Source organism: Lupinus angustifolius, chromosome LG17 (genome assembly GCF_001865875.1).
Source record: "Lupinus angustifolius cultivar Tanjil chromosome LG17, LupAngTanjil_v1.0, whole genome shotgun sequence".
Taxonomy (NCBI): Eukaryota; Viridiplantae; Streptophyta; class Magnoliopsida; order Fabales; family Fabaceae; genus Lupinus; species Lupinus angustifolius.
This window is the reverse complement of record NC_032025.1, coordinates 7,080,049-7,105,260: the sequence shown is the minus strand read 5'-3', so window position 1 is coordinate 7,105,260 and position 25,212 is coordinate 7,080,049. Positions and strand designations below refer to the sequence as shown.

Here is a 25,212-nt window from a genome sequence, read left to right as displayed (position 1 = left end):
TCAATCAATAAAAAATTTCTTTTTCAATGCATAAGTCAATCAATAAATATTTTTATTTTTTGAAGGCATAAATAAATGGATAAATGAATGAATGTTTAAGCATGTATTTTTTTATGAATTCCCCTCAAGGATGCGATATTTTACATGATTTTTATTTTATAAAACAAAATTTCAAACAATATGCTATAATACACACATCACAAAAATCACAACAAGTATAACATCTTAGGACAAGGTTCTAAGAAACAATGGACGTCATTGACAAGTTCTAGACTCCCTATAAAGGTTTCCATATTGCTCTCTCTCGAATAGAGAAACCCAAATATTATGATGTTATAAACAAGAGACCAGCTCGAGCGGCTAACTCATAATAAGAGGTAACAATATGAGCGGTCCACATCACCAACACTTAGAAGCGACAAAGACCACGATCAGTGAGGCTAGTGTCCCTTCTATCCAAAAAGGTATCACTAATACCGGGTGTAGGACATGTATGTGTGCCTAAAATGTGTACATTATATGTCACATAATAACAAAAATAATACAAAAGTGCACATATAATTCATATATACGCAACATATAATTACTAATTAAGCATGAAATTCATACAATTAATAATTAAGCATGCAATTTACAAAATTAATAATTAAACATGTCATTCATACAATTAATAATTAAGCATGTAACAAATATCTCTACATACAACTAATGATTAAGTATGTAATTCATACAACTACTAATTAAGCATGCAATTTTCATATTTATAACATATAATCTAAAATTAAGCATGTAATTCATATTTATATATACAACTAAAATTAAGCATGTAATTCATATTTATACATGCAATTAATAATTAAACATGTAATTCCTATTTATACATACAACTACTAATTAAGAATGTAATTCATATTTATACATACAATTACTAATTAAGCATACAATTTTCATATTTATAACACATAACTAATAATTAAGCATATAATTCATATTTATACACATAATTAATATTTAAGCATGCAATATTATTGGAAATTAACTAATCAACAAAATAAAAATATAATAATAATAATGGTAAATAAACAATCACATATTTTATTGATAATGGGTCGGACTCTCTCAAAAAAGTCCATCAGTGGAGTCGTCAGCTGTCGCGCCCCGATTTTCGGCTACACGACTTTGTTTAGGGTCGCCACTACATTTTATAGTTAAAAATGTAAAAAAATCTTTTAAGCCCAATTACCTTGGGTTTTTGGAGTTTTGATATCCAGGTTCGGGAGTCGGTTATAAGGTAGGGAAGGTATTAGCACCCTATCCGCCCGCCTTAAGTGATACCCTTCATTAAAATATATGACATTATTATTATTATTATTATTATTATTTATTAAATTGTCTGATTAATTAGTTACTTTTTATGCAAAAAATTATTTATTTTTATTATTGAGCCTCACAATATTGACTTGAGTCCTACGTACCTCATTAAGGGGATCAAGGCTTACGTAGTTCTTTAAGTAGAAAAAGGTTTGTTGGTTGAGTATATTTTAATTAACGAAAATATATTTTTAGTCAAAAATATATATTTTGCAAGTTTTATTTATCATTGAAAAATGTTTTTTATTTATTTTGTTATTTAAAAATGGAACTAAATTGATTTTGAGATTTAATCGATTGAAAAGAAGCGGCGTAACACGACCTTTCGAAGATGATCTGAGAAGAAAGAGGCCTCCAGGGCGACCTTCTCTCCATCTTTGATTAAATCTCAAAATTAATTTTATCATTGAAAAATGTTTTTTTTATTTTGTTATTTAAAAAATGGAACTAAATTGATTTTGAGGTTTAATCGATTGAAAAGAAGCGGCGTAGCGCGACCTTTCGAAGATGATCTGAGAAGAAAGAGGCCTCCAGGGCGACCTTCTCTCCATCTTTGATTAAATCTCAAAATTAATTTATTTTTTTAAAAAGCTTATTTGTCATGTTTTATTTATATATAAAAAAGTTAAAAAACAATTTATTAGTCAATCCAAGTTATTTCTAGAAAATAATTTTTATTAAAAAAAGTTTGCTTAATTGGTAGATATATGAAAATGATTTTTTATTTTTGTTAATTTTACCAAGTTTAAATGCATTTTATTAATTCAAATAACTTTTATCAATAATTATTTTTTTATTTTCGTGAAATATTTAAGAAATAATAAATTTAAGTAATTGTAAAAGAAATATTTTTTATAATCCTCAAAGTAATCATAATGAAATTCGGTTAATTAAGGAATGCATAAAAAATAATTCTCTATTATTTTACCATTTATTATTTATTCCAGAAAATTATTTAAGTATATGCTACTGTTTTTTATTTTATTTTATGTCAAATAAAATTATTATATGATTAAAAAGAGTATATTTGATGATGTTATTAGAATATGGAAGTAGTGAAGAATAGAATAAATTATATAAAAAGTCCTACCTTTTTTGTGGGAATTGCAATGTGAGGATGAGACTAATGTGTGGCACTTGGGTGTCTCTTGGACACTTGGCAGCAGGTCAGTGGATGAGGATTTGATGGTGTGAAGAGTGTGGACACGTGGCGTGTCCGTGTTGGATGACTGAGGAGGGTGCACGAATGGTTCTGTGCACACGGTTACATTAGAACACGTGTTCCAGTGGGTGTAATGATCTCGTGTGGCACAGTGTACCGTAGCTGGGACACTTTTCATGGTCTGATTGGCTGGATCTCTGGTCACATGAAGGAGTGGAAATGAAGCAGATCGGACTGCTGTGATTCAACGTTCCACGCAAGTGCATGGGAATGTCATGGACCTGCCTGTAGTGGTGGATCGCTCTGAAAGTAAATGAGAGTTTTTTCTCTCTCTTAGTGGATCGCTCTGAAAGTAAATGAGAGTTTTTTCTCTCTCTTAGTGTAGGTGGCTTTTCGGCAGGGCTTTATTAGTGTTCCTCTTTAAGCTTTTTATGTTCACTATATGCTCTATTTATAGTGAACTTTTAACCACCAAATCCTAACATTTCGATTAACAAAATTTCGAACTCAAATAAATTTAATCTCTTAATTTTTGGGATCTTAACAGACTGGTCTGACTCTATCTTTTCATATTATTTTAATAATTTCCTGTTATTCCTTTTTCAAATTTAAATTAGGTTATAAGTATATTTAATTATTTAAATTGTTTTGAATTTTTTTATAAAATATGAATAAAAATAAAATTAATTATTTGCTATATATTTAATATTAAAAATTTCAAAAAAATAAAACAAATAAATAAAAAAAACATTTTTTCTTTCTCTTTTTGGAAAAAGAGTATGAGTTTACATCGATATATTCCTAATTCAAAATTTTTATTTACTAAAATTGTTTTCTTAATTTATTTTAGTTTTGAACCTTTGGTTAACCTAACAACTTGGATTAAGGAACCCTATTAATATAAAAATAAAATTAATTATTTGCTATATATTTAATATTAAAAATTTCAAAAAAATAAAACAAATAAATAAAAAAAACATTTTTTCTTTCTCTTTTTGGAAAAAGAGTATGAGTTTACATCGATATATTCCTAATTCAAAATTTTTATTTCCTAAAATTGTTTTCTTAATTTATTTTAGTTTTGAACCTTTGGTTAACCTAACAACTTGGATTCAGGAACCCTATTAATATTAATTTATTATTATTTCGAATTTCCGATTAACCTAATCACTTGGATTTAGGAACTTCATTTGTTTATTATTTTTCGAATTTTTAGTTAACCTAATCATTAGATTTAGGAACTTGATTTTGTTTTATTTTGTTATATTTAAATAATTTCAAAAATAATTATAAAAGATTCATAAAATTAGTTTAATTATTTTTATTCATCAATATTAAAATTTTGAAGAATATCAAAATACATAAAATGAATTTAATTTATTCTTTTTATTTAAAAAGTTTATTTGGGTTTTTTCTGGGCCGGACAAAATTGGGTGTTCACAATAATAAAACATTATATGAAGTTCATTAATCATATACTCAATGAATATATTAAGGTATGCTTCCGCTCTAGTTTTATCTATATCTTTTCGATGATTTGAGATGCTTGATCTTAACTATATATGATAATATTGTTCATTATCTTTAGTATGTAAAGTATATGTTTAAAGTATAAAGTCTCACAACACTCAGTAAAGTCTATCTTAAAGATTTTTTTTTACAAAACCCACTAAATGTTTGGGTACCATAGATGAAGTGTGCAGAGGATCTCCTATGTGTATGCTGAAGAACCTTGATTTTGGTGTGGTATTTTTCATGTGTGGCAAGTTTTATGAATTTTTCTTTGGGTTTTATTTTTCAATGTTCTTTGTCTCCTATTTAAAACTAACACGAACCATCATATATTTGTTAGGTAAGTGCAACCAATTGAAGTTGGAGAAACAAAACTTTATCTTTGAGGTTGAGTGTAGTACTGTCTCGTGTTTCTGTTAATGCATATTTTGATGATGAAACCTGTTTGCTAACTTTCTCCAAATAGAAGAATATTTCAGCTTGATGTTTGGTTTATCAGGCCTGTGTTTTCAGTGATTGGGTTTCATGACTAACATGGATCATAGTAAGCTAGTGGCAGAAGATGTGAAGCAATAAAATGGGACCTTGTGTGCTATCAATCCATTGACTTGACTTTCATTGAACTAACTATAAACCATTATATCATACACTTAAGTGTAAATATTTCAAGAAAATAAGAGAAGTTAGTTGAATAGAAATGGCAAAACACATATAGCTTATATGTGCTTGTTATTAAAGATGGCATGAGACATTTATACTATTTAGTTATAGCATATTTATGAACAATATATTAATAATAAGATCACTATTTCTGGCAGCTTTCGTTATAATTTGTTGAATGCTTGTATCAACTAGTTTGTTATCACCAATCATTGATTTCTAAACGGAAAATAATTTGATACTATCTTCATTCTGCACGCTTTTGCCATTTTTTGGATTTCTCAAGGGTGCATATCTTTCAGCATGTTTGCTACAATTTCACAGGTAAGCTTGGTGTATACTATATGAATGAAGATCTCTATCCTTATTAGTGTTTCTATTGGTTCCAAACCAATCTAAATGTTTCATTTACCTGAAAAAAAGTTATAAAAACATAAACTAATATTATATTTATATAATTTGACGTAATTCTATTATGTAGGGACGTAGAGACATAATCCTTTTGACATAAACTACATATGTTGTGAGTGCTTCTGTATATGGTAATCATGGAGTTGGAGAATCAAGTACAAAACTCTGTAAATCAAATGGTGTTGCTCTAAAACAATGTCCTTCCCTTTACATATTCATATTCCTTTTTTTCAACATGGACATTAACTAAACAAGGTTTTAAAGTGCCAATTATTTTATACAACTTTAACGAGACTACACAAACGTGCAAACTAAGTTCTCCGATGGGGATGGTCAATGGTTCAACAAAAAAGCAGGACATTGGATTTACAAGCTAGAGGCGTTCAACAAAAAAGCATAAACTAAAGTGAACTATTGAACTTAGGCCTTCACTTGAACCATATTTCCAACAGACATTGGATTTACACTGGATTTACACTAAATTGACATATAACGGACTTAACAGCAGGACTACATACAGCATGTAATATGAAGTCCATAGACAATTTGTTATGGTAAGGGTGGCAGTGCACAACACTACTACCTAGCGAGGTTAGAGAGAATAGACTACACAACCTTATCCCTACAGGATAGAAGATACAGTGAAGATGTTGTTTCAAGTATTTGCAACATGACTCGAGATCAAAAGACAAACAAGTTGCTAAGAATGAATATTTTAGTTTTATGAGGTGCTATGACTAGATTCAACATACATTCAGAGTGTTGAATCCATTTTCCATTATTGAGAGGTTGGGGTCAGAGACATTGATGTAATCATAAAACAATGGCCATTTCCCAGCTACACAATGCACAATTAACACTTCCTAACACCTAAACCACAAGACATAATGTGTCCTTCATAAAATTCCATGATTCTAAACTGATCTACCAGAGGCATAGAAAAAACAAGAGCTATCACAAGACAACCACAATAAACACAAACACTTTAATCGGAAAGCAACTGTGCCCGGAGCCATAATCACATATACTCTACAGCATATTCACACTATAAAGACATCAAATGGCGAGCGATTCGCGAATCGGCAAAGACACGCACAAAATGGAATAAACTTAAGACAACCCATTGTAACAGTCAACTGAAAATACTGAATATTAAACCAACGGTACGATCCCGTGTCCTCAGAATAGAAATCCGAACAACAATTTAAGAAGAGAAATAAAACATGCATAAAATTGAAACAAAATAATATGAAAACCCTAAGCAGTAATGGCTCAGTACCTCCTAGGAGGAGCGCCAGCACCACGGCCAAAGGCAAATTGAGGCTGAACAGGAGTGGGGTCCACCTGAACAATACCAGGAACATCATTCAAACCAAGAGAATGAAGCATATCAAGAGTTTCTTTATCAACTTCAATATGATCAGTGATGATAGCAGAGACATCAGGTACGAAATCCATGCGTCGTTCTCTCTCTTCTTCTTGAAGTTTGAGTGAAATACCACGAACTGGTCCTTTCTGAATACGTTTCATTAGATGTGTTGAGAATCCAGCTATCTTGTTACGGAGTCTCTTTGAAGGGATCAATGCTACTTCTTCTAGAACCTTCTTGTTTGTGTGGAAATCCAATGTCATTCGTGAGTAATATCTCTCTATCACTTGACGAGAAGACTTCTTCACTGTCTTTGTGCGTACACGACCCATTTTCCTTCCTTCCGAATTCTTCCCTCTCTCTTCTCTCTATGCGCCTACTGCGATATGATGGAGAAAACTTCCAAGTTACAACCATCATATATTAGGGTTATTAGGGTTTTCTCTTTTCTAACAATGCCTCGGGTTTGGGCTCAGCCCAATATCTTCTCCTCTTTTTTTTTCTTTGGACTCTCTAAAACTTTCCTTTCACTACAGGGCTTCTTTAATTTGGATGGATGTATATTTAAGAGAATGAAATCAAGATTTCATATTTTTGTTTCTTTTTAATTGTAATATTACCATTCACCTCTACTCTGGGTCATTGAATTTTATCACATGTCAACTCTGGAGAGAATCTCTACTCTGTACGGTAGTCTACCTATAACTCAAATTTTAGATAATCTTTCAATTGAGAAAATCAATACGCTAATGCTATTCTAAGCTGAAATATCATAATTGAAAACAAAACAAAATCCTTAAGTAACAAAATAACCTCAAATTAAAAACACTATAAAAATAAAATACATCCTTAATACAAAAATAAATAAGTAGCCCCTCTCATGAGACCACTTGGACTGATTTAAATGTTGAAGTGCCATATCATAGATCACAACATGGCTAGACTTGTTTATTGCTTAGCAATTTTTAGATAATTCTTGTTTCCAAATGTGGTCATTAAAGTGATGATTGTCCAAAAAGTGCATTGTGCATGTACAGTGTCAACTGTCAGGTACAAGACAAAGCTAAGAAGTACCTATAGGAAACAGGTTTCCCTTATGTACCTCAACTTGTGTGTTTTCAATTAGAGAGAAGGAGATCTCTTAAATCTGTAGAGAAAACTTTTTAGAATGAGGAGAAAGAAAGAGTGAAAAGCACCATGCAGCTACTGTGAGCCAAAAAATTTACCATGTGACTGAGGGGCTGAAATCCTGTTTTACTCTACGAGACTCTCCAGTATTAGAATGTAAAGTAAATATTAAGTTTATACTTTTTTAATTTTATGGTATTTGTTATCATCTTCATCTAATACTGGTCTAATACTTGACCGGGTTCCGTGAGTTATATATATGAAGGAGCAAATGAAAATGGAGACATGGGGAAGAAGCAACTTTAATAACACGACAACATCATCATCATCCATATGCTGTGGTCCTTTCTCATAAACAACTTTCCCTCTCTCCATCTTTCAGAATTCTACGCTTTCTAGTTTCCTTTTTTTTCTGTCTCCCTCTCTCATGAGCCATGACTTGACAAGTATTGCTACTATTATTATATAGTACATATTGATAGATTGATCAACTCACTTTTTGTTGCTAGCTGCTCCCACTATAGCTTTTACTACAACGTTCTTTCTTCTTATAAATACAGTGTTCATCTCCAATCTTCACTTACTATCTTTCTCACACAAAACCCTAGTTTTAAAGAGCAAAAAGCAAAGACCTTTATAGTCAATGTGCAATATTATGATTAAGATATTGTAGTTGTAGGTGGTTATCTGATTCCTAGTTCCAAACTCAACATGTCTGATTCATTTTGTACCTTTCACTCTACCACTCCAAATCCTACCCTTAATTCCCTTGAAGCTCCCAGAATCATGGCAATCTCCTCAATGGTTCAAGTACCTTACTGCATTTGCTCCCACTGCAACCATCTCCTAAACTTCAATACCCATGTTGGTAAGCCAATTTCCCCCCTTAAATATCTCATGGTCCGACCTTTTATCTAAATAAGAAGATTAAAAATTGCGATCAGTGTTGTGGTTAGATTGTGTTTACTGTAGCCATAGAAAATGTGGTCGTAATTGTGATTGAGATATAGACGTGGAGACTATTAAAATTGCAATGGTGTGGTCTCAATTGCAATTACCAACTATAGATGCAAAAACTTAGCATTTAGCAACTTGATCATAATTTCTTCATAAACTTGAGCATATACTTAGCAAGTAGATAATATTGATTATTAGGTCTGTTGAGAAACTGGATCATTATATTCTGAAGTCTGAACTATATACACTCAACTAGTTAGTAATGGAAATACACTATTTCTACACATGGTTGATGATATACAACTTTCATGTTAATATATAGTGTATATATATTATATATGTTGTTTAAAAAGAATAATAGTTTATTAGCAATATTAATTTATAGAGCTAGACGGTGAGCTGATGAGCAATTGTATGGTTGCTGCCTAGTGACTAAAAGGTTTTAGGGCCTTAGGGGTTCAAATCCTGGATAGTTTAGCTGCACGCATCTATCTTCCTTATAGCTTTACTAGGTGGGATCCTTGTACATCGGGCAGAAATTTTATCTAATTATAGAGCTAATGATCAACTAAAATGTATACATTACCTGCAAAATGGGTTAGTATAGTGATGTGTTTTGTTTCCTAATTATTTTCTTATGCTAAATCTCATTTAGCAGATCAAGGGACAAGTAATACAGGGTTCAATGTGCAGTCTCATCAAAGCACAAGGTGGAGTCCAACACCAGTTCAGCTACTAGTCCTTGAAGAATTGTATAGGCAGGGTACAAAGACACCATCATCTGAACAAATTCAGCAAATAGCCTCACAACTGTGCCAGTTTGGCAAGATTGAAGGCAAAAATGTGTTCTACTGGTTCCAAAATCACAAGGCTAGAGAGCGCCAGAAGCGTCGTCGCCTGGAGATGAATGAAACTGCTTCTACCGAAGGTAAGAACTCAAAAGCAAGAGACTATAGGTACAGTTAGATGAATCATGGATAACTCAATTTTAATGATATAGGTTAGATGTATATATGCATGGATGGAACAAAGGGGAAATGAATAGAATGCAAGGGGATAGTCATATTTTATTTCTTGAAAGTGACTTTAGTGATTGAATGAAATAAAATCATTCCTGCAAACCCCCAAAGTTGTTCACCCAAAATGAAACTTTTCATTTCATTCCATCCCTCCAAAACTTACAATGCATACATAGGATAAGATGATTCTTTTGCTTTGGACTACCTAGGAGTCTATGTTACGTTTTTGATAAATTCTCAAGTATTCTTAAACTAAGAAAAGATTTGTATAATGTTCATTCAGTAGATCATCCTCACCTTCTACTTTACGTACATCATTTTAATATATGTTTTAGTTAATTTGTTATTACTTTTTATGACAAGAAAAATTCTCTTTTGAACATGGAGCAGATTAGTAAATGCTATAAAGAGTGTAAGCAACATTCAATATGCAGATATGGTGGTCTAATAGTTCAGGTAAAAGGCTTAAGGAAGAGAGATATACTAACATTTGCCTATAAAAAGATATACAATATGCAAATATGAACGGAGTGCCATTAAATTAATTTTAATTGTAGAAACAATAATAGAGATGGCTGAAAGATAAACTGCAAGAGAAATCTTGTTTTCAGATCAACAGTGGAAAATAAGAAAATTTTATCTTCATCTTTAACTACCATACAAAGTTTGGACCTTTCGGACTATTCATGGTTGTTTTAGTGGTCAAAAGATTCCTGTATTCTACATCACCTAACATTGTTGATTACAACAAAGAGAGAGAATGGTCTTATATGATATTTTGTTTGGCATGCAAGATTTCACATTAAAATTTGGTGTGTTTGGATTTTGGGTACAGGGTTGAAAGGGACAGGCTGTGAAGTTAAAGAGACAAAGAAGTGGGCATCCACTTCTAACTGCAGTGGACATGCTAAGGTCTGTAATTACTCTTGGCTTTTTTCATGGTACAGCTACCACATTATATTCAGCTTTGTTAAGCAAAGATACGCAACAAGATTTGTTAAATATATTTTTATTTAGAGTTAGTTTGAGTTAGTTAGTCTTTATTTTCCATGTATAAATAATTTACTTTCATTCATTGTAAACAATTAATCACTCATTTCATTTAATACTCAAATCAATCATTCAAAATGAATGAAATTCATATTATAGGATAGCAATAATAGGGTCTAATTATTTGTTCAGAATGTCAAATAAAAATAAATCCAACATTTTGAGTCATAAGAAAGAAGTGGAAGAAAGTTTGGTTAGTTTTAGCATGTGATAGAAATAATAGTTGAACATATGAGGGGATTTTTAGATGAAGACAACATATATTTGATAGAATAAGAGTTGAAGAAACATTTCTGTAGGTTGAAGGCCTAGATTTTCATACAGAACACCCTTCATGTCACATTGCATCAAGTAGTTCTTATTTATAGGTTTCTCTAAGGCATTAATATTTTTCTACATATTTGGTGAAACTTCTATGGAATACAACAATTATCATAACTATCTAGAAAACTATAGAAGCAAGCTACAAATTATTTTTGTTTACTACAGCTTGTAGAATTCTCTATTGTGGCATATTTCAACTTTTCAAGAGAAAGCAACAAGAGATTTGTATGTTAGAAAAAAGAGAGGCTGCAAAAGCTGTTTTTTTTAACTTTCTGTTGGGGCTGTTTTAAGCCAGATTTCAGACTTTCTTGGAGTTGTGAATTGAATGAGCTCTCTTTATCATTCTCCACATTTTTGTTTTAATTTTAAATTGTTTTCTACTTCAAACTTTTACCACCTATAATTTGCAGGAATCTGCTGCACTGGATATAGCAGAAAAGGGATCAAATTGGTGGACTCAATTTGAAGACAGAAGCATACATGTTTTGAGGACAGACATAGCAGAAAAGCCAGCTAAGTGTCCAAATATGGAGAAGCCTTGCCTCATTCATATTACCACAGCATCTACATCTTATGTACCAACATACACAACACAAAATACACAACTTTTGACCCCTCCAAATTATAATTTACCTGTGGTACTCAACATGGAAAGATTCAACTATTATGATGATGAAGAAAATGCTTATCCTAGGACCCTCAAACTTTTTCCACTTAAGAGTGATGACCAAGATGGCATTTCTTTTTCGGAGATGAAATCTAGATTCTATGCTACCAATGCTGCTTCTATGGATACTGAAATAACCTCCTCCAACCAGTTTTTTGAGTTTCTCCCTTTAAGAAACTGAAGGTAGCTGTAGGGCTATGTTTTTTTATTTTAGAATATCGATGTTAGCAAATCTTTTGTTTCATTTTCTCTCTTCGGAGTCAGTGATCATGCATGTAGAAATTTCATGTACGATGCATTTGAACATTAATCTTTTCAATTTAAATGAGTATTTACTATTTTAATTGGTGTTGTTACTAGTATTTAGAACCAATTAAAATATGTCATTTAATTAAAAAAATTATAAAAAATTAATTTACACTTTATATTATTTAGTGTAATTTTATTAGATAGGGTGAGAGACAAGTTACTTTCAATTTTAGAGTACCTTGTTTTGGGAATGACATGCTCTTTGGTCTATGTCACCCTAATCTTAAGTCATAATAACCTAGAATAATAGTAAGCAAATAAGGGATGTATTGGACTTTTGGGTAGGGACAAAAATTACAAAAGTCTCTCACATAAGGTCTTAGGATAGATATATGAAATGAGTATGAAAAACAAAGAAAATATGACATATCTATCATTTCAGGTACAATAGAATAATATCTTTGTCATTCAAAATACAAGTAACTTGAAGTACTTGTCTCTCCATCTCTCTATTGATGGAATTCATATGAAAATGTCAACATATCTGTACTCAAATACATTATTAAGGCCTTGCAACAAAATGACACCCCAAGTTAAAATTTAAATTCTAAGCTATAAAAAAACTATATTGACATACAAGCTCTACATGTTAGGTGATTTTAGTGATTAAGTTATCTTGACAGATAAAACTAACTTGGTCAACAACTTGTTAAGCTTTAACTATTAATGAAATTATTTAATTGATAAATATAATATTAAATTAATAATAATGAAAAATTATAACTCGTAAAATAGCAATGTAAAAAAACCTTACTCTTATAGTTTATATTTTTCTCTTAGTCTTATAGACACTTTAAATGACTTGTAAATCAAGACTTATAAGTTCAGTAATTTTTCATTTTTTTCAAACACTCTAATGAAACGATGTTGCTAATAACTTAATTTTAGTCAAATAAACATTTTCAGTAAATTATAAAACCCTTAATTAAGCGCCTTGTATAGAAGCTGCTATTTTCTTTTCTTTTCTTTGTATATAGTTGATTTGTATCTCCCAGGAGAAAATAACATCATATCCACAGTTCACTATCATGGGAATGAAAAAAAAAAGTAGACTATTGGAATCTGTTTTTCTTGAAATCAAACTATATGTAGTAATATTTTTTTAAAGGTTATCTTGTACCATATAAAAATATATTATTCTTTTTTTATTGTATGAAAGAATAAAAATAAAAAACTCATAATTTACCAGAAATTATTATATGATCCAAAACTAATTATCCTAATTACATATTTATTATTAATTTGGAATAAACTTATTGAATTTTAAATTATAAGTTTATAATTGGTACTTAGATATTTGATTGGGATCTTAGAACATTTAATAATTTTTCTATTTGAGAGATGGATAACTTAGCAGAAGTGAAAAATCAATCACCTCTGACCACAAAAGAAGAGAGTTGTACATGACGTAAAAGGAAATTGAAAGAAAGAAAAAAGAGAAGTTTAATAATATTTTTGTTTTGATCGGCAATTGTTAGTATGTTAGTTGTTAATATGTTAGTATTTGTTGTGGTGAGACTTCACCCTCAACCTCCTACACCCTACCATCAAACCACACTTATAACTCCCATTTTTGTTGATGGTGAGACTCAAACCCACAACCTCTTGCACTCCATTCCTTAAACCACCTTATAAAGTTTAATAATATTGATTGAAGTGCAAATAAGTGAGTGATAATTGAAGAGTGGAAGAAGTAGTGGGTTTGTCTATGATTATGCAAAACTAGATGTTGCAGGATTTGTCATCACTGCATGCATTCTGTATAGTATGGAGAGGAAAAAGACAACAACGTCACTGTAGAAAGAGAGAGAGAGAGAGAGAGAGAGAGAGAGAGCAAAGACATGCAAATATAAACTTCCTACTAGGCAATCCTGATCTGTTAAAATAGTGAAGCCTATGTCTGTCACCATTCTTCCACTCTCTTATCTGTCTCTCTATTATTATTTATTACTCCACCTTCTCCATAACACGTAATATATAAAACATGACTTATCTTTATCGTAATTGTGAGAAAATGTTGAAAACTCAATCTTTCAAGTTTAAACATTCCGCTTCTCTCCTTGGAGGTCTGATCATAAACAGAACAAATAATACCAAAACAACGTAATAGAAATGCGAGTGTGTTGTAAAATAAAATTTGTTTTGTTTTATAATGTTTTTATCATTGATTTATAACCTCTTTATGTTGAATGATACATTACTTAAAAAAATTATTTACTTTGAAAATCTCAGCTTTACAGATAAAATGTTTTCAAACAACAATATTGACGCTATGTTCAAGTAAGCCTAAAAGTGAACTTGAATGAAAATTGTGTTAAAGTTGTATCAGTTAAGATCTTAATGAAACCAGTTTCTAAGTTTTTAGAAACTAGTTTACATATAAAATATGACAGAAAAAGATATATGTATCATAATAGTTTTTTACACTATCACTATATTATCAAACAATCATATTTAATTAGAGTAAATTATATTGACACCTCCTGAGTTTTAGTGAAATTACACAAACCACCCATCACTTTTCTAAACCTACACAAACCTCCCATAGTTTTATACTTTCATTACATGATATTACACTCATCACCCATGCATAAGAAATAAGTATAATCTTTTAAACAAAAAATATGATAAATGTAATTAAGTTAAACAAAACGTGATATATTATGGAGACAAGTCCAAATAATATATGAATCAATATTTCTTTATTATTTTTGGTTTGTTACACTATATTATAAGATCGATTTAAACAATATTACTTTAGAAATATTGATGCACTATGTAACCAAAAATAATAAAGATACATTGATTTGTATATTATTTAGACTTGTCTACACAATATATCATGTTTTGTTTAACTTAATTGCATTTATCACATTTTTTGTTTAAAAGATTACACTTATTTCTTATACAGGGGTGGTCAGTGTAATGAAAGTATAAAATTATGGGAGATTTGTTTAGGTTTAGAAAAGTGAGGGATGGTTTATGTAATTTCACTAAAACTCAGGGGGTGTCAGTGTAATTTACTCATCTAATTATTATTGACTCTTAAAAAATTCAAATGAATAATGAATAATACAGTGATTATGCATAAATCTTCTACATTAAGAATGTATAAATATTACATTCAAAATATAAAGAGCGAGAACCGCAAGACAATAATTTATAGTGAAATTCAGTTAGATACAATTTAACTTATATTGGTATCTTCCTTATTTCTAACATTAACTTTCCTCTTTATAAGAATATTATTACTATATTATCAATTATTCATCTCATAATTATTATTAACTTCTAAATAAAAGTAATACAATAAAAGATATACTAAATTTTTTTTATCCTATCAAACTCACACCATCTTATTGTCAGCAATTTTTGATCCAAAATTTAATTAACTATCCTATCGTAGAGATATGTTATTAAGGCTGAAATTCTCTCTGGTTACTGAGGAAATTGAAAAGATATGAATTCAGTCAAAGATGACCGTGGCATGAAAATTATAGTGCAGTGCTGTAATGTAAGGAGCTTCACTTTCAATGCAGCATATTTTGACTAGTCCACTTAGATATCTTTCATTACAGCAGAATTTCAGAAATAAACTCTTGACACTCTCAGCTACGAATTGGGCTAATCTGTTGCTATCTAAGATGTTATAAGAGATCATGATTTACACCTTGATAAGTCTCTTGACTCTTCAAAGAATATTGAGAAAACTGTGGCAAATGCTAATCATGAATGGTGAACTAGTAAAGTTCACTGATATCATCACTAAAACAATGGGGCACCAGTGTAAAAGAATAACAAATGTTCTTAGATACAGATATCCAACTAACTATGTGACCCTCAATATGAGGGCAAACAGAATACAAAACTTCTAAAGATACAAAGGAAAAAATAACAAATGTTCTCAGATACAGACATCTAACCCTGAATGTTGTAAATGTACAGAGAGCTATTGGATGCTATAGCCTAAAAGACATGGATATTATACTGCTTATAATGTACAGGCGTAACGTGAAGAACCGTGAGTTTATCCTTTTCGACTCTTTAAACGGCTTGTTTGATACAGAAGCTGCTAATTCATGTTTGAAACAAAGTTCAGGCAATGTCTGGTAGAGATTCCTGCAAAGGGATGGTTTCCATTTTGTTTTGAATTGGCATGATGTGCAATGAAGGTGCTACTCCTTGAGATTTCAATCCAAAAATATTATCAGATCAATGAGACCTCCTACAAAATCCTTTAACTTGCACACTTGGAGTGTATGCCCTCTCACTATCCCAGAAATATGGTTAGCAGCAATGAATGATCAAAATGTGATTTCATGCTCATGACAATCAAGCTGCTGATAACAATCTTGAATCTTCGGTCCTATTGGCACGACACATACAGTCCGGGCATGGAAAGCTATATATAGAGTCGCTTGGTCTTTTGAGTTCAACTCCTTTTGAATCACTATGTGACCTCATGTTCAGCAGTTGACGCTTGAGACTTTTCCATCTGGAAAATAATCAAAGTAGAGTAGGAGCAACACATCAGATATGTTCTACTACAATAAATTCTTGACAAAAATTTCTAAGAATAGCTACAAATTTCACTGAATATATCAGGATAATTTACAATGTCCTACAAAGTGAACACTTGACAGCACAGTAACTAATATATTTTTTAAGGGGGGAAACTAGGAACTAAACATATCATATAATGAGTAATGCTACCTAATTACCTATTCCTTGACATGTGACTCTCATCCTTTTCCTCTTAAATAATTGGAGTCACAAGTACAGTTGTGCATAGTTCATTACTTTGTAATGCAGGAGTTGCATAACTAGAATTATTCTTGTATGAAGGCGATACTTGTTGGTGGCCAAGGTGCAGCTCAGTGGCCCAATTTCTACAAGATGTTTCCATGTGAACTATTCCATTATAATCAGTTATGATGCTAACAGATATTTTTTCTGACATTACCATGAAATAAAACCTACTCTGCAAGGCCCAATAAGGCCAGAGTCTGGAAAGTTAGTCCATCGGGAGGTTTAGTTAGGCTGCCAATTAGGTCGGGGAATTGATAGCTAAATAGGTAAAATTGTACAGGCGGAAACACCTTTGGATTCGTGAGTTGTAAACAAAACTTTTGCTCAGTTTGTGAAAGGGGAACCCCTTTGAGAAGAATTCTCTCCTTTACAGGTTGATGTCACTCCCATTACTCTAATTCCATTGTGGGCTCCTAACAGTCTCCTAATGATGTCACTTATCGTGAAACATACAACTATACCTTCAATTTCAACAAGACATAATCACTTTCAGGGAGAGGGATTTATCTTTTAACGAAACCTGTCTCAATTATTCTAGCTTCATAAAATAGAGTAAAAAGATATATACCCATAAGTAATGATACATACCCGATGTTGGGATTATCAAACAGTAATGCTAACTTCCGCTTATCAGGTTTAATTGTCTTAGAGTGTCCACCATACAAGTATCTTCGGTGGCCCAGCAAAAAATGAGGGAAGTTGCCTCCCTGTGTTGTGACAAAAACCTCACTATGAAGGCAAACAGTGTAATCTATGGCAGCCATCCTGGAAGAAAAATTCTAGAAAAAGTAACTCCAAGTTAAAAATCATAGCATTATATCAATCATGGAGTGGATGAGTAAGTAGAGTACTAATCTGCACCTTAAATGGAGCAAGTTCCTCTTCAGATGCCAGGGTCTCCTTAGTATGCAAATTAGGGAACATTTCGAGTAGTGGAGCCATTGTTTTCTCCGCATTGTATATTTTTCCAGATGCCAAAAAGATAGATGTATTCTTCGTAAAACCCATTCCCCTCAGCATCAGGCCAACCTGAAGAGATGGAAGAAGGCGTTGGCTCTAATTAAAACAAATGCAATCAGGAAAAAATCTAAAAAAATTGCTTTACAAGGAACACCTTCGAAAAACTTTCAAAACCTCTGGCTAGATTAAAAACTTCTGAGAAGAAAGTATTCCCTGAAATTTTCTTCCTCTTCTTAGTGACTAAGATCATACGAGTTTTAAGGAAATAATTACCTCTAGTGGGGTGAGGGGACACTTCCCATTGATCCTTATCGCTCCAGGACGTATAACTCGTCCAGGTTTTGTAAATTTACCTTTCCATCCTCTTTCTCTTGCTGCAATCATGTCATTTCTCTCCTGTTTCCCCCCATCAAAAACACAACAAGAGAAAGCAACCATATCCTGGGCAAGGGAAACCATGTGAGAACAGTTGCAGCAAAGATTAACATGTGCTGTAAAAATTCATAATATTATCAAACATTGCTATCTGTGACCAAAATTAACCTCTTCAAAACGAAGATGTATCGAGACATATTTGCCACCATTAATTGCACTTCGTTTTCTCATTCTTTCAACCAAGGATTCACCTATGGTCATTATAGGACTTGAAAATCGTAAGGCCTCATAATTTGCTAAGCATCTGAGACGTTGGACAGCTGGTGGAGCATCAAACGACAATCTGTTCGCAAAAGGTGAAATCCTTATGACCCTGCATGAGTAAAAATGAATTCAATATACACGTAAATGAATTCCAGTCCTCTTATATGAACATATTTGACAATAAATTTTCTGTTTGTTGGGTTAAGGTAATAATAACATCTTTAAAGTAAAATTATCTGCTATCATAAAGATAGAGGCTCAAAGGGATCCTTAAGCCATGAGACTCCCTCCCATAAGGCCAATCTTATGGGATGGACTTTCCTCATGTGTTCGAATCATAACACTATATCCATATGCTTAAAACAGTCAGACAACAAATATATCTAATCTTTTTTTTTTTTGCTAACGTTTCTCAAACATGTGGGCCTCAAAATATACAACAACAACAACCAAGCCTTAGCCCTACTAGGTGGGGTAGGATATGAGAATTGGACGACATCATAATGCTCTATCATAAACCATGTTCATTGACAAAGCGTTGATCTCTAAATCTTTCTTAATCATTTCGTCAATGACTTTTCTTGGCCTCCCTCTGCCTCTAGAAATTGATCTATTCTTTCTTAATCATTTGATCTATTCTCCTTGCTAGGGTTTCTGACAGTCTTCTCCTCACATGTCCAACTCCCATAAGATGCGATTCTACCATCTTTTCCATAATAGGAGTTACCCTATCTTTCTTTCTAATGCATTCATTTCTAATTTCATCTTGTCTAGTTTGTTCACTTATCTAAGGCAACACATTGTGGGCCTAAAAATATCATTTATAAAAAATTAACTTCATAAAAAGAATGAAATATCATAGAGGATCAGGAATCCCTTATCCTCCTAAACAGAAAACATGAAACATATATGAATATCAGTTAAAGACAGCAGGAATATATGCAAAACCGCTTAGATGAAGCTAGGAATCCTATTTCATGTGCAGATAATCATACATTACTAAGAACCCAAGGGCTACCATGCCACTGAAGCCAAAAGCATCATACTATAGCAAAAAGGCCACAACATCATGACATGTTGTACTACTTTTTTTGTTCTCCCGTATGCCTTAGACAAGTACAAATTACTCAAAACTGTTCAACAGATAGCTATTAGAGATCCATAAAAATAAGCAAACATTCACACAACAAACATCATATACTCACTTTTCTTCAAGTAACTTTGGGAGTACCACATCTCTGTAATACATAATGGACGACCATGCCTTGATCCTGAAATTGTGAACATTTGTCATGTTGCTGCCAAATCTTTCCATTAGGTACTCAGGAATCTTGTCGACCACTTGTACATCATTTTTTAAGGCATCGATAAAATATTCTTCGTCATATATGTCCCTGAATTTACTGGACATGGGAAACGTTATGGATCAGTTTAGTCTGTTTCAAAACAAGTACCTCAGACCAAGAATCTCATTAGAACATGCACTGATATAAAATATACTATTCGATCTGACAGCAGCTTACCAATAGTCACATTCAACACTGAGAAAGGGCATTTCCACTAACAAATTATATAATCATCAATAAAGATAAGTACATTTCACAATACTTGATTCAGTTGTTCTAACTATTAGTTACTTAATTCCATATCATAGAGATTTGACAAAGTTTTGTATTGACTATTGACTGGCTAACAAAACCTTCACCTTTTATCTGGGATAAGACCAGCTATGCACAACATCAAGCACGCATACATAAAAAAAATTTAGCTACTTAATTGATGTATAAAATTAAATCTTAATAAGTAATTTCGAATGAATTTACATAAGGAATCGTTGCAATAATTTATCAGGATAAAAGGTATGATTAGAGTTGGCTAACACTCAGTTCTGCTTAATTTTTACATAAAAATCAGCCAAAAGCTCTTTCTGTAAAAAGGTGTTTAGTGGCTGAAATAGGGGACAAATCAGTTTTTTGGCCACTTCATTACGATATCACTTGTCAGATGTAGGTTTTCCACTTATCCTGATTTCGAAGATTACTTATCTGCCCAGTAGTTGTCAACCTGTAGTACTCATTAATTTTTTTTACAAATGCATATTATAAATACACATGTATAACAATAAAATTTAATCAAAAGTCAAATAATATTAATCCAATGGCAATATAAAATTATAAATCACCAAACTTTCCTAGTCCTAAGAAAATAAAATTAGAAGATTGCAATAAAAACCAACCTAGGATCTCTCCATATGCTATGATAATGGAAGTTGGGAATCACAAGGGTAGCATTGAGATAGCCAGCCACAGCAACAGCATTACATACCTTTAAAGCATTGACATCATTCACAAAAACTAGTCAATGGTAGTGCTAAATAAGCATGCTATGAACATATTAACAAAATGACACAGAAAATACTGACCGATGTCCTTTGCTGATTTAAGCCACCATTTGCCTCTACATATATGTAGCCATTTGATTCAGGTAGGCCTATCAACAAAATAAGAAATACACATTAATAGTTAAAAAACACGATATACATGCAGAAGGTTTAGACATGATGGATTGATTCTCCATGGTTATGAGAAAAAAATGTGTATATGATTATATATTGCCCTTATTTGTCATATTCCAAATATAGAAAGCCTGAAAGTCTTCTTATAAGTGTATTTCATGGTTCCCAAGCCATGCCATTCCCTTTATTTCCCTCCAAAAATCAACTCGCAAATGACCCCTTCGGGTCTCCAAGATTATTGTTTGAAGCTTCCAAATGCAGTTTTGAGAAGTTCAGCCCTTGTCTGCTTTATTGTTTTCCAAGAATTTTTTAAGTTGATGATCGTTGCAACTGGCTTGCTAAGTTATCTTTTCAGTAATGCTTCATCTCCTTAGTGTCTCTAGCATCCATGAGTAGCCTTTCTAGTCATGTTTCATGGAACCCACTTTATATATTTTTTGCTTTGCATCTCGCTTAAAGCTTAAGCTTAAAGGGGATTGTTAGAATATCAAGAAAATATCTCATAATCTCATTATTATCAGAGGTTGATCCAGTAGACAAGGCTCTCACCATGTATAAGAGGTTGTTCCCGGGATTTGAAATCTTGACCTTCGAGTCAAAAGGCACCAACCTTACCTCATAGTATCTTTATTACATACATCTTAGAGTATTTTAGAATACCCTATATGACCTCTTATGTCCTAATTATATTTCATGACTTGTTTACATCAAATCCATATCAGTCTCATATTACTAGTCAAGTTTATCTCTTTTCTTCCTTCTCTACCTAAAATCCTTGAATTTAACAATTACAAATCATATCATACCTTTTGAAGATTTGTTCACACATGGTTTCCAATGACCACCTTTATATAGACTCTTCCATATTGTCGAGATCTGAAAGGATGTTACGAGCTTGTCACTAAAAGTAGCCAATTTAACTCCCAAAAAGTAAGAACTCGAAAGTATATGGGGAAAAATGTAGGAACTTTCATACCACTACATTAGTATGGCCAAAAAAATTTATTCCCTACTTAATAACAAGCTAGGTAATATAAAGAAGAACAATTTTCCATAAATAAAATAGCTCCTATTAATTGCTACAATGCTATCTAATCCATATTAGCAATTGCAAGCACTGGTAATTTTAAATTACCTTATAGATTATCTAATCCATATTAGCAATTGTGAGCACTACTAGTGTATCATTATCTGAGCCTCCCTATTATTAAAGCCAAAACTTTCCAAATCAAGAGAGAAACACATATTAACTAGATGAGCTTGTATCAGTTATAAATTCAAAGACAAACTCGTACAACATTTTTAAATTGAGGAACTAAACTGAAACGGCAAGAACAAACTTTTTCCTATGATAGATCATGTCAGTAAGCAAATCATTGAAATCTAAATTCTTCTTAATGTTTTGCCTAAAGTATCATATGATCTACTTTCCTTAACATGTCTTAGCTTATACTATCTAAGGCGAGTTTAACTGAAAAATAAGTCCTGTGACTAATTTACTCATACATATATTTCATATCCCAGTCACAATGATAAAATAATTCACTCAACAAACATTACAAATCAAAGCAGGAAAACCCACAATTCCCCTATGGGTAAGGAACTAATCCTTTCGGGGTCTGTAGCTGTCACTCCAACAAGTGTCGCCGGGATCGAAAATTGAATTTTTGGTTAGCGGGGCCTTAGTCCTGACACTTGTTGGTGGAAAACCCACAATTTGATAAAACGATAGATTATAAAAAAAAATTGAACAGAATTCAAATCTGAGAACAATACGAACCGCATCGGCAGAGGAATTATCAGAATCCATGTCAACACGAAGCTTAGCATAAACCTGAGGGCTACGGTAAACGGAACCAGGAGCGTGACGGTGCTTTATGATCGGAACGACGTCGAATGAGGCGGTTCCCATGTAAAGAAGCATCCCAAAGACATAGATGAGAGGTGCAAAGAGGAACACGCCTTGTCTTCGAAGCAGAACCGAGAGGAACGCCACCGCGAACCGCTGCGTGAAAGTCCGACCGGGTGGTTGAACCGGAGAGAAACGACCGGTCTTGGAGGAGCGCTGGTGGCGGAGCCTGGGTGACCTGAGTGGTGACTGCGGCGGCGACGGCGGCGAGTAGCCACTGATGGGTAACCTGTTGTATGGGTGCATTTGGAATCAGAACATCACAATTCTCTTTTTCAAGAGATGCCCACAAAACGACACCGTTTTAGGGGAAATGGGGTGAATTGAAATGAGAAAAAGATGAAAATTTTGTTATGAACTTGTGATGTTGGAGTTGCAGAGAGAGAGAGAAGCACGTGCTGTGGCTTTTGGCTTTTGCTAGCTTGGAATAATGCAGAGAGATAAAAAAAGATAAGTGTTTTGTTTTTGTTTGATTTGATGATGAAGTGTTATTTATGTTATTTAATATTTTCTATGTTTTTTTATGTTGAGTGCAAGTGCGTGAAGGTATAAAATGATGCAGATGAATGTCTTCCATTGAATTATGTTTTTTCTGAGAATGGTAATAAGAACAATATCCATTTCGTTTTGTTTCCTGAATAGATGAAAAAAACATGATTTTAGAACTTGACTTGCCAACTGAGAAAACGAAATTTGTTGTTATTTTCCAAACTTTACTTTTTTTAATGGTGACATTAAACTTATCTTATTTGCTGCCTAAGAGATATTTTTTGTTTTGTAGCTAAACAAATATCAGTCTGTTTCCGTAAGTTTCAGAAGTGTATTTATTTAAAAAGAGAAAATTTGGAAATATGATCATTATATTGACCTTTCGTTGAGATTTGTTATTCCTAACACCTACAATGTCATTCAGATACTAAACTTTTTTTAGATATATAAATCATTAGAAGGTTTTTGTAAAGTATTAGTAAAGATTATACGCATGTGATAGGTTGAATTAATGAGTAGTCAGCTATTACTAATGACATTTTATCCTAAAAATTCTTAGATATCTTATTTGTAAGACAATTATTAATAGATAAAGTATTATTTTGTGACATTTTTTGTTTTTTGTTATAGTGCATGAGACTTATATACTATATATCATTTTCTATCTACCAATAATGAGATTTGATTTAATTCTAGTTTCTGCACACACAAAATCTTATGTTTAGAAGTATTATACCTAGTATGGATTGACTTATTTATGCTATTAAATTGGTTCCATTTGTAAATGAAGGTTGATAAGTATTTGCCTCATAATTCACAAAATTATGAATTCAAATATGGTTATTGACGTGGGAACCTCTCATGCCACCTGAGTTTTGGGTTAAAATGACTTCATTTAGTGTAACTAAAAAGGACTTTTATTAATTATTCTGTCCATTTTTTTGAATTTTTTATTATTTTACTTATAGAATAAAACAATTATTGTGATTAATATATCTTTTCCCATACTTTGTGTTGGAAAGCTAGTTTATGCTTCAAGATCTTTTAAGTAGCTATTGCAAGATCTGAACAATGATCACCTGAAATCGATAATCATGATGATAGAATCCTAAGTTGTAAAACATCTGAACACCATTTAATTTAGACGATTGAGAGAGTGAGGGGCAAACATATAAGTTTATGTTATGTGTGATACTAGATAAAGAGGAAGATAAGTTTTATAATCTCTAACTTGACAAGATCACACAAATTTGACTAAGGATAACCGAGGTACACCAAATACGGATTCTCATTCATAGAAAAGTTCGTATTTTTTTTGGGCAAGTCCACTACAAAAATCATGTTCTTTTTCATTCATCAAATTTCATTTCATTTCACTCGTAACACATTTTTTTTTGAAGTGTTCTTAAACTCTAGAATGAATATTATCGGTATTTACAAGTGTTGTTACTTAAAACTTAAAAGCAGAAATATTATTTTAGTTTGGAAATGGGATTCCTTAAGGCGATCCCGGGAACATAATAGAGCCCCAGTTGCAAAGTCATAATAGAGCCCCAGTTGCAAAGTTATATATCAGAATAGTCCTTCGCTCCAAAACGATCTGCTTCTGTTTTGACTTTCCATAAACGGCCCCAGCTTTTGTCCCAGGCTTTTTCCAGCTGTTCAATAGTCCTTAAGTGGCCCAGGCTTTTTCCGGCTGTTCAATACCCAGTTCCGGCAGTTCTTCGGAATGAGGTGCAACACAAATAAGGATGCAGTCAAGAAACAAAACATTTTGCTGCGTATATGCACACTTCAACAACTTATCAGCTAGATGGTTCACAAATCCACTCACATGGATAATAGTTTAGTGGTGGAAAATGGTGGAAATAATCCATGGCAAGTGCTTCAGCATTCAGCAACCATGGGCATCCTGGACAATAAGCCCCATCACGTACATGTCCCAGATCTCA

General features: G+C 32.3%; 3 protein-coding genes and 1 long non-coding RNA gene across 5 annotated transcripts; 1 reads left to right on the top strand and 3 right to left on the bottom strand.

Annotated features, from left to right (window-relative positions):
• LOC109331646 (40S ribosomal protein S17-4-like) lies at nucleotides 6,198–6,885 on the bottom strand. The gene has a single exon (XM_019566277.1). The coding sequence runs from the start codon at nucleotides 6,815–6,817 to the stop codon at nucleotides 6,389–6,391; it is 429 nt and encodes a 142-aa protein (XP_019421822.1). The 5' UTR covers nucleotides 6,818–6,885; the 3' UTR covers nucleotides 6,198–6,388.
• On the top strand, nucleotides 8,157–11,946 carry LOC109331647 (WUSCHEL-related homeobox 6-like). The gene is made up of 4 exons (XM_019566279.1): nucleotides 8,157–8,484; nucleotides 9,220–9,498; nucleotides 10,425–10,501; nucleotides 11,374–11,946. The coding sequence occupies exons 1-4, from the start codon at nucleotides 8,325–8,327 to the stop codon at nucleotides 11,809–11,811; spliced, it is 954 nt and encodes a 317-aa protein (XP_019421824.1). The 5' UTR covers nucleotides 8,157–8,324; the 3' UTR covers nucleotides 11,812–11,946.
• LOC109331645 (uncharacterized protein At1g04910-like) lies at nucleotides 15,641–23,263 on the bottom strand. 2 transcript variants are annotated; one of them, XM_019566275.1, is made up of 10 exons: nucleotides 22,643–23,263; nucleotides 21,669–21,738; nucleotides 20,770–20,837; nucleotides 20,584–20,672; nucleotides 19,553–19,750; nucleotides 18,252–18,456; nucleotides 17,982–18,149; nucleotides 17,610–17,777; nucleotides 17,337–17,527; nucleotides 15,641–16,434 (listed from the first exon to the last, which is right to left on the bottom strand). In XM_019566275.1, the coding sequence occupies exons 1-10, from the start codon at nucleotides 23,015–23,017 to the stop codon at nucleotides 16,272–16,274; spliced, it is 1,695 nt and encodes a 564-aa protein (XP_019421820.1). In that variant the 5' UTR covers nucleotides 23,018–23,263; the 3' UTR covers nucleotides 15,641–16,271. The 2 variants fall into 2 exon arrangements, with proteins under 2 accessions (XP_019421820.1, XP_019421821.1); XM_019566276.1 differs by having other exon boundaries at nucleotides 19,553–19,618.
• LOC109331648 lies at nucleotides 16,606–17,322 on the bottom strand. The gene is made up of 2 exons (XR_002105821.1): nucleotides 17,210–17,322; nucleotides 16,606–16,666 (listed from the first exon to the last, which is right to left on the bottom strand). It is a non-coding gene; the product is annotated as an uncharacterized LOC109331648 (long non-coding RNA).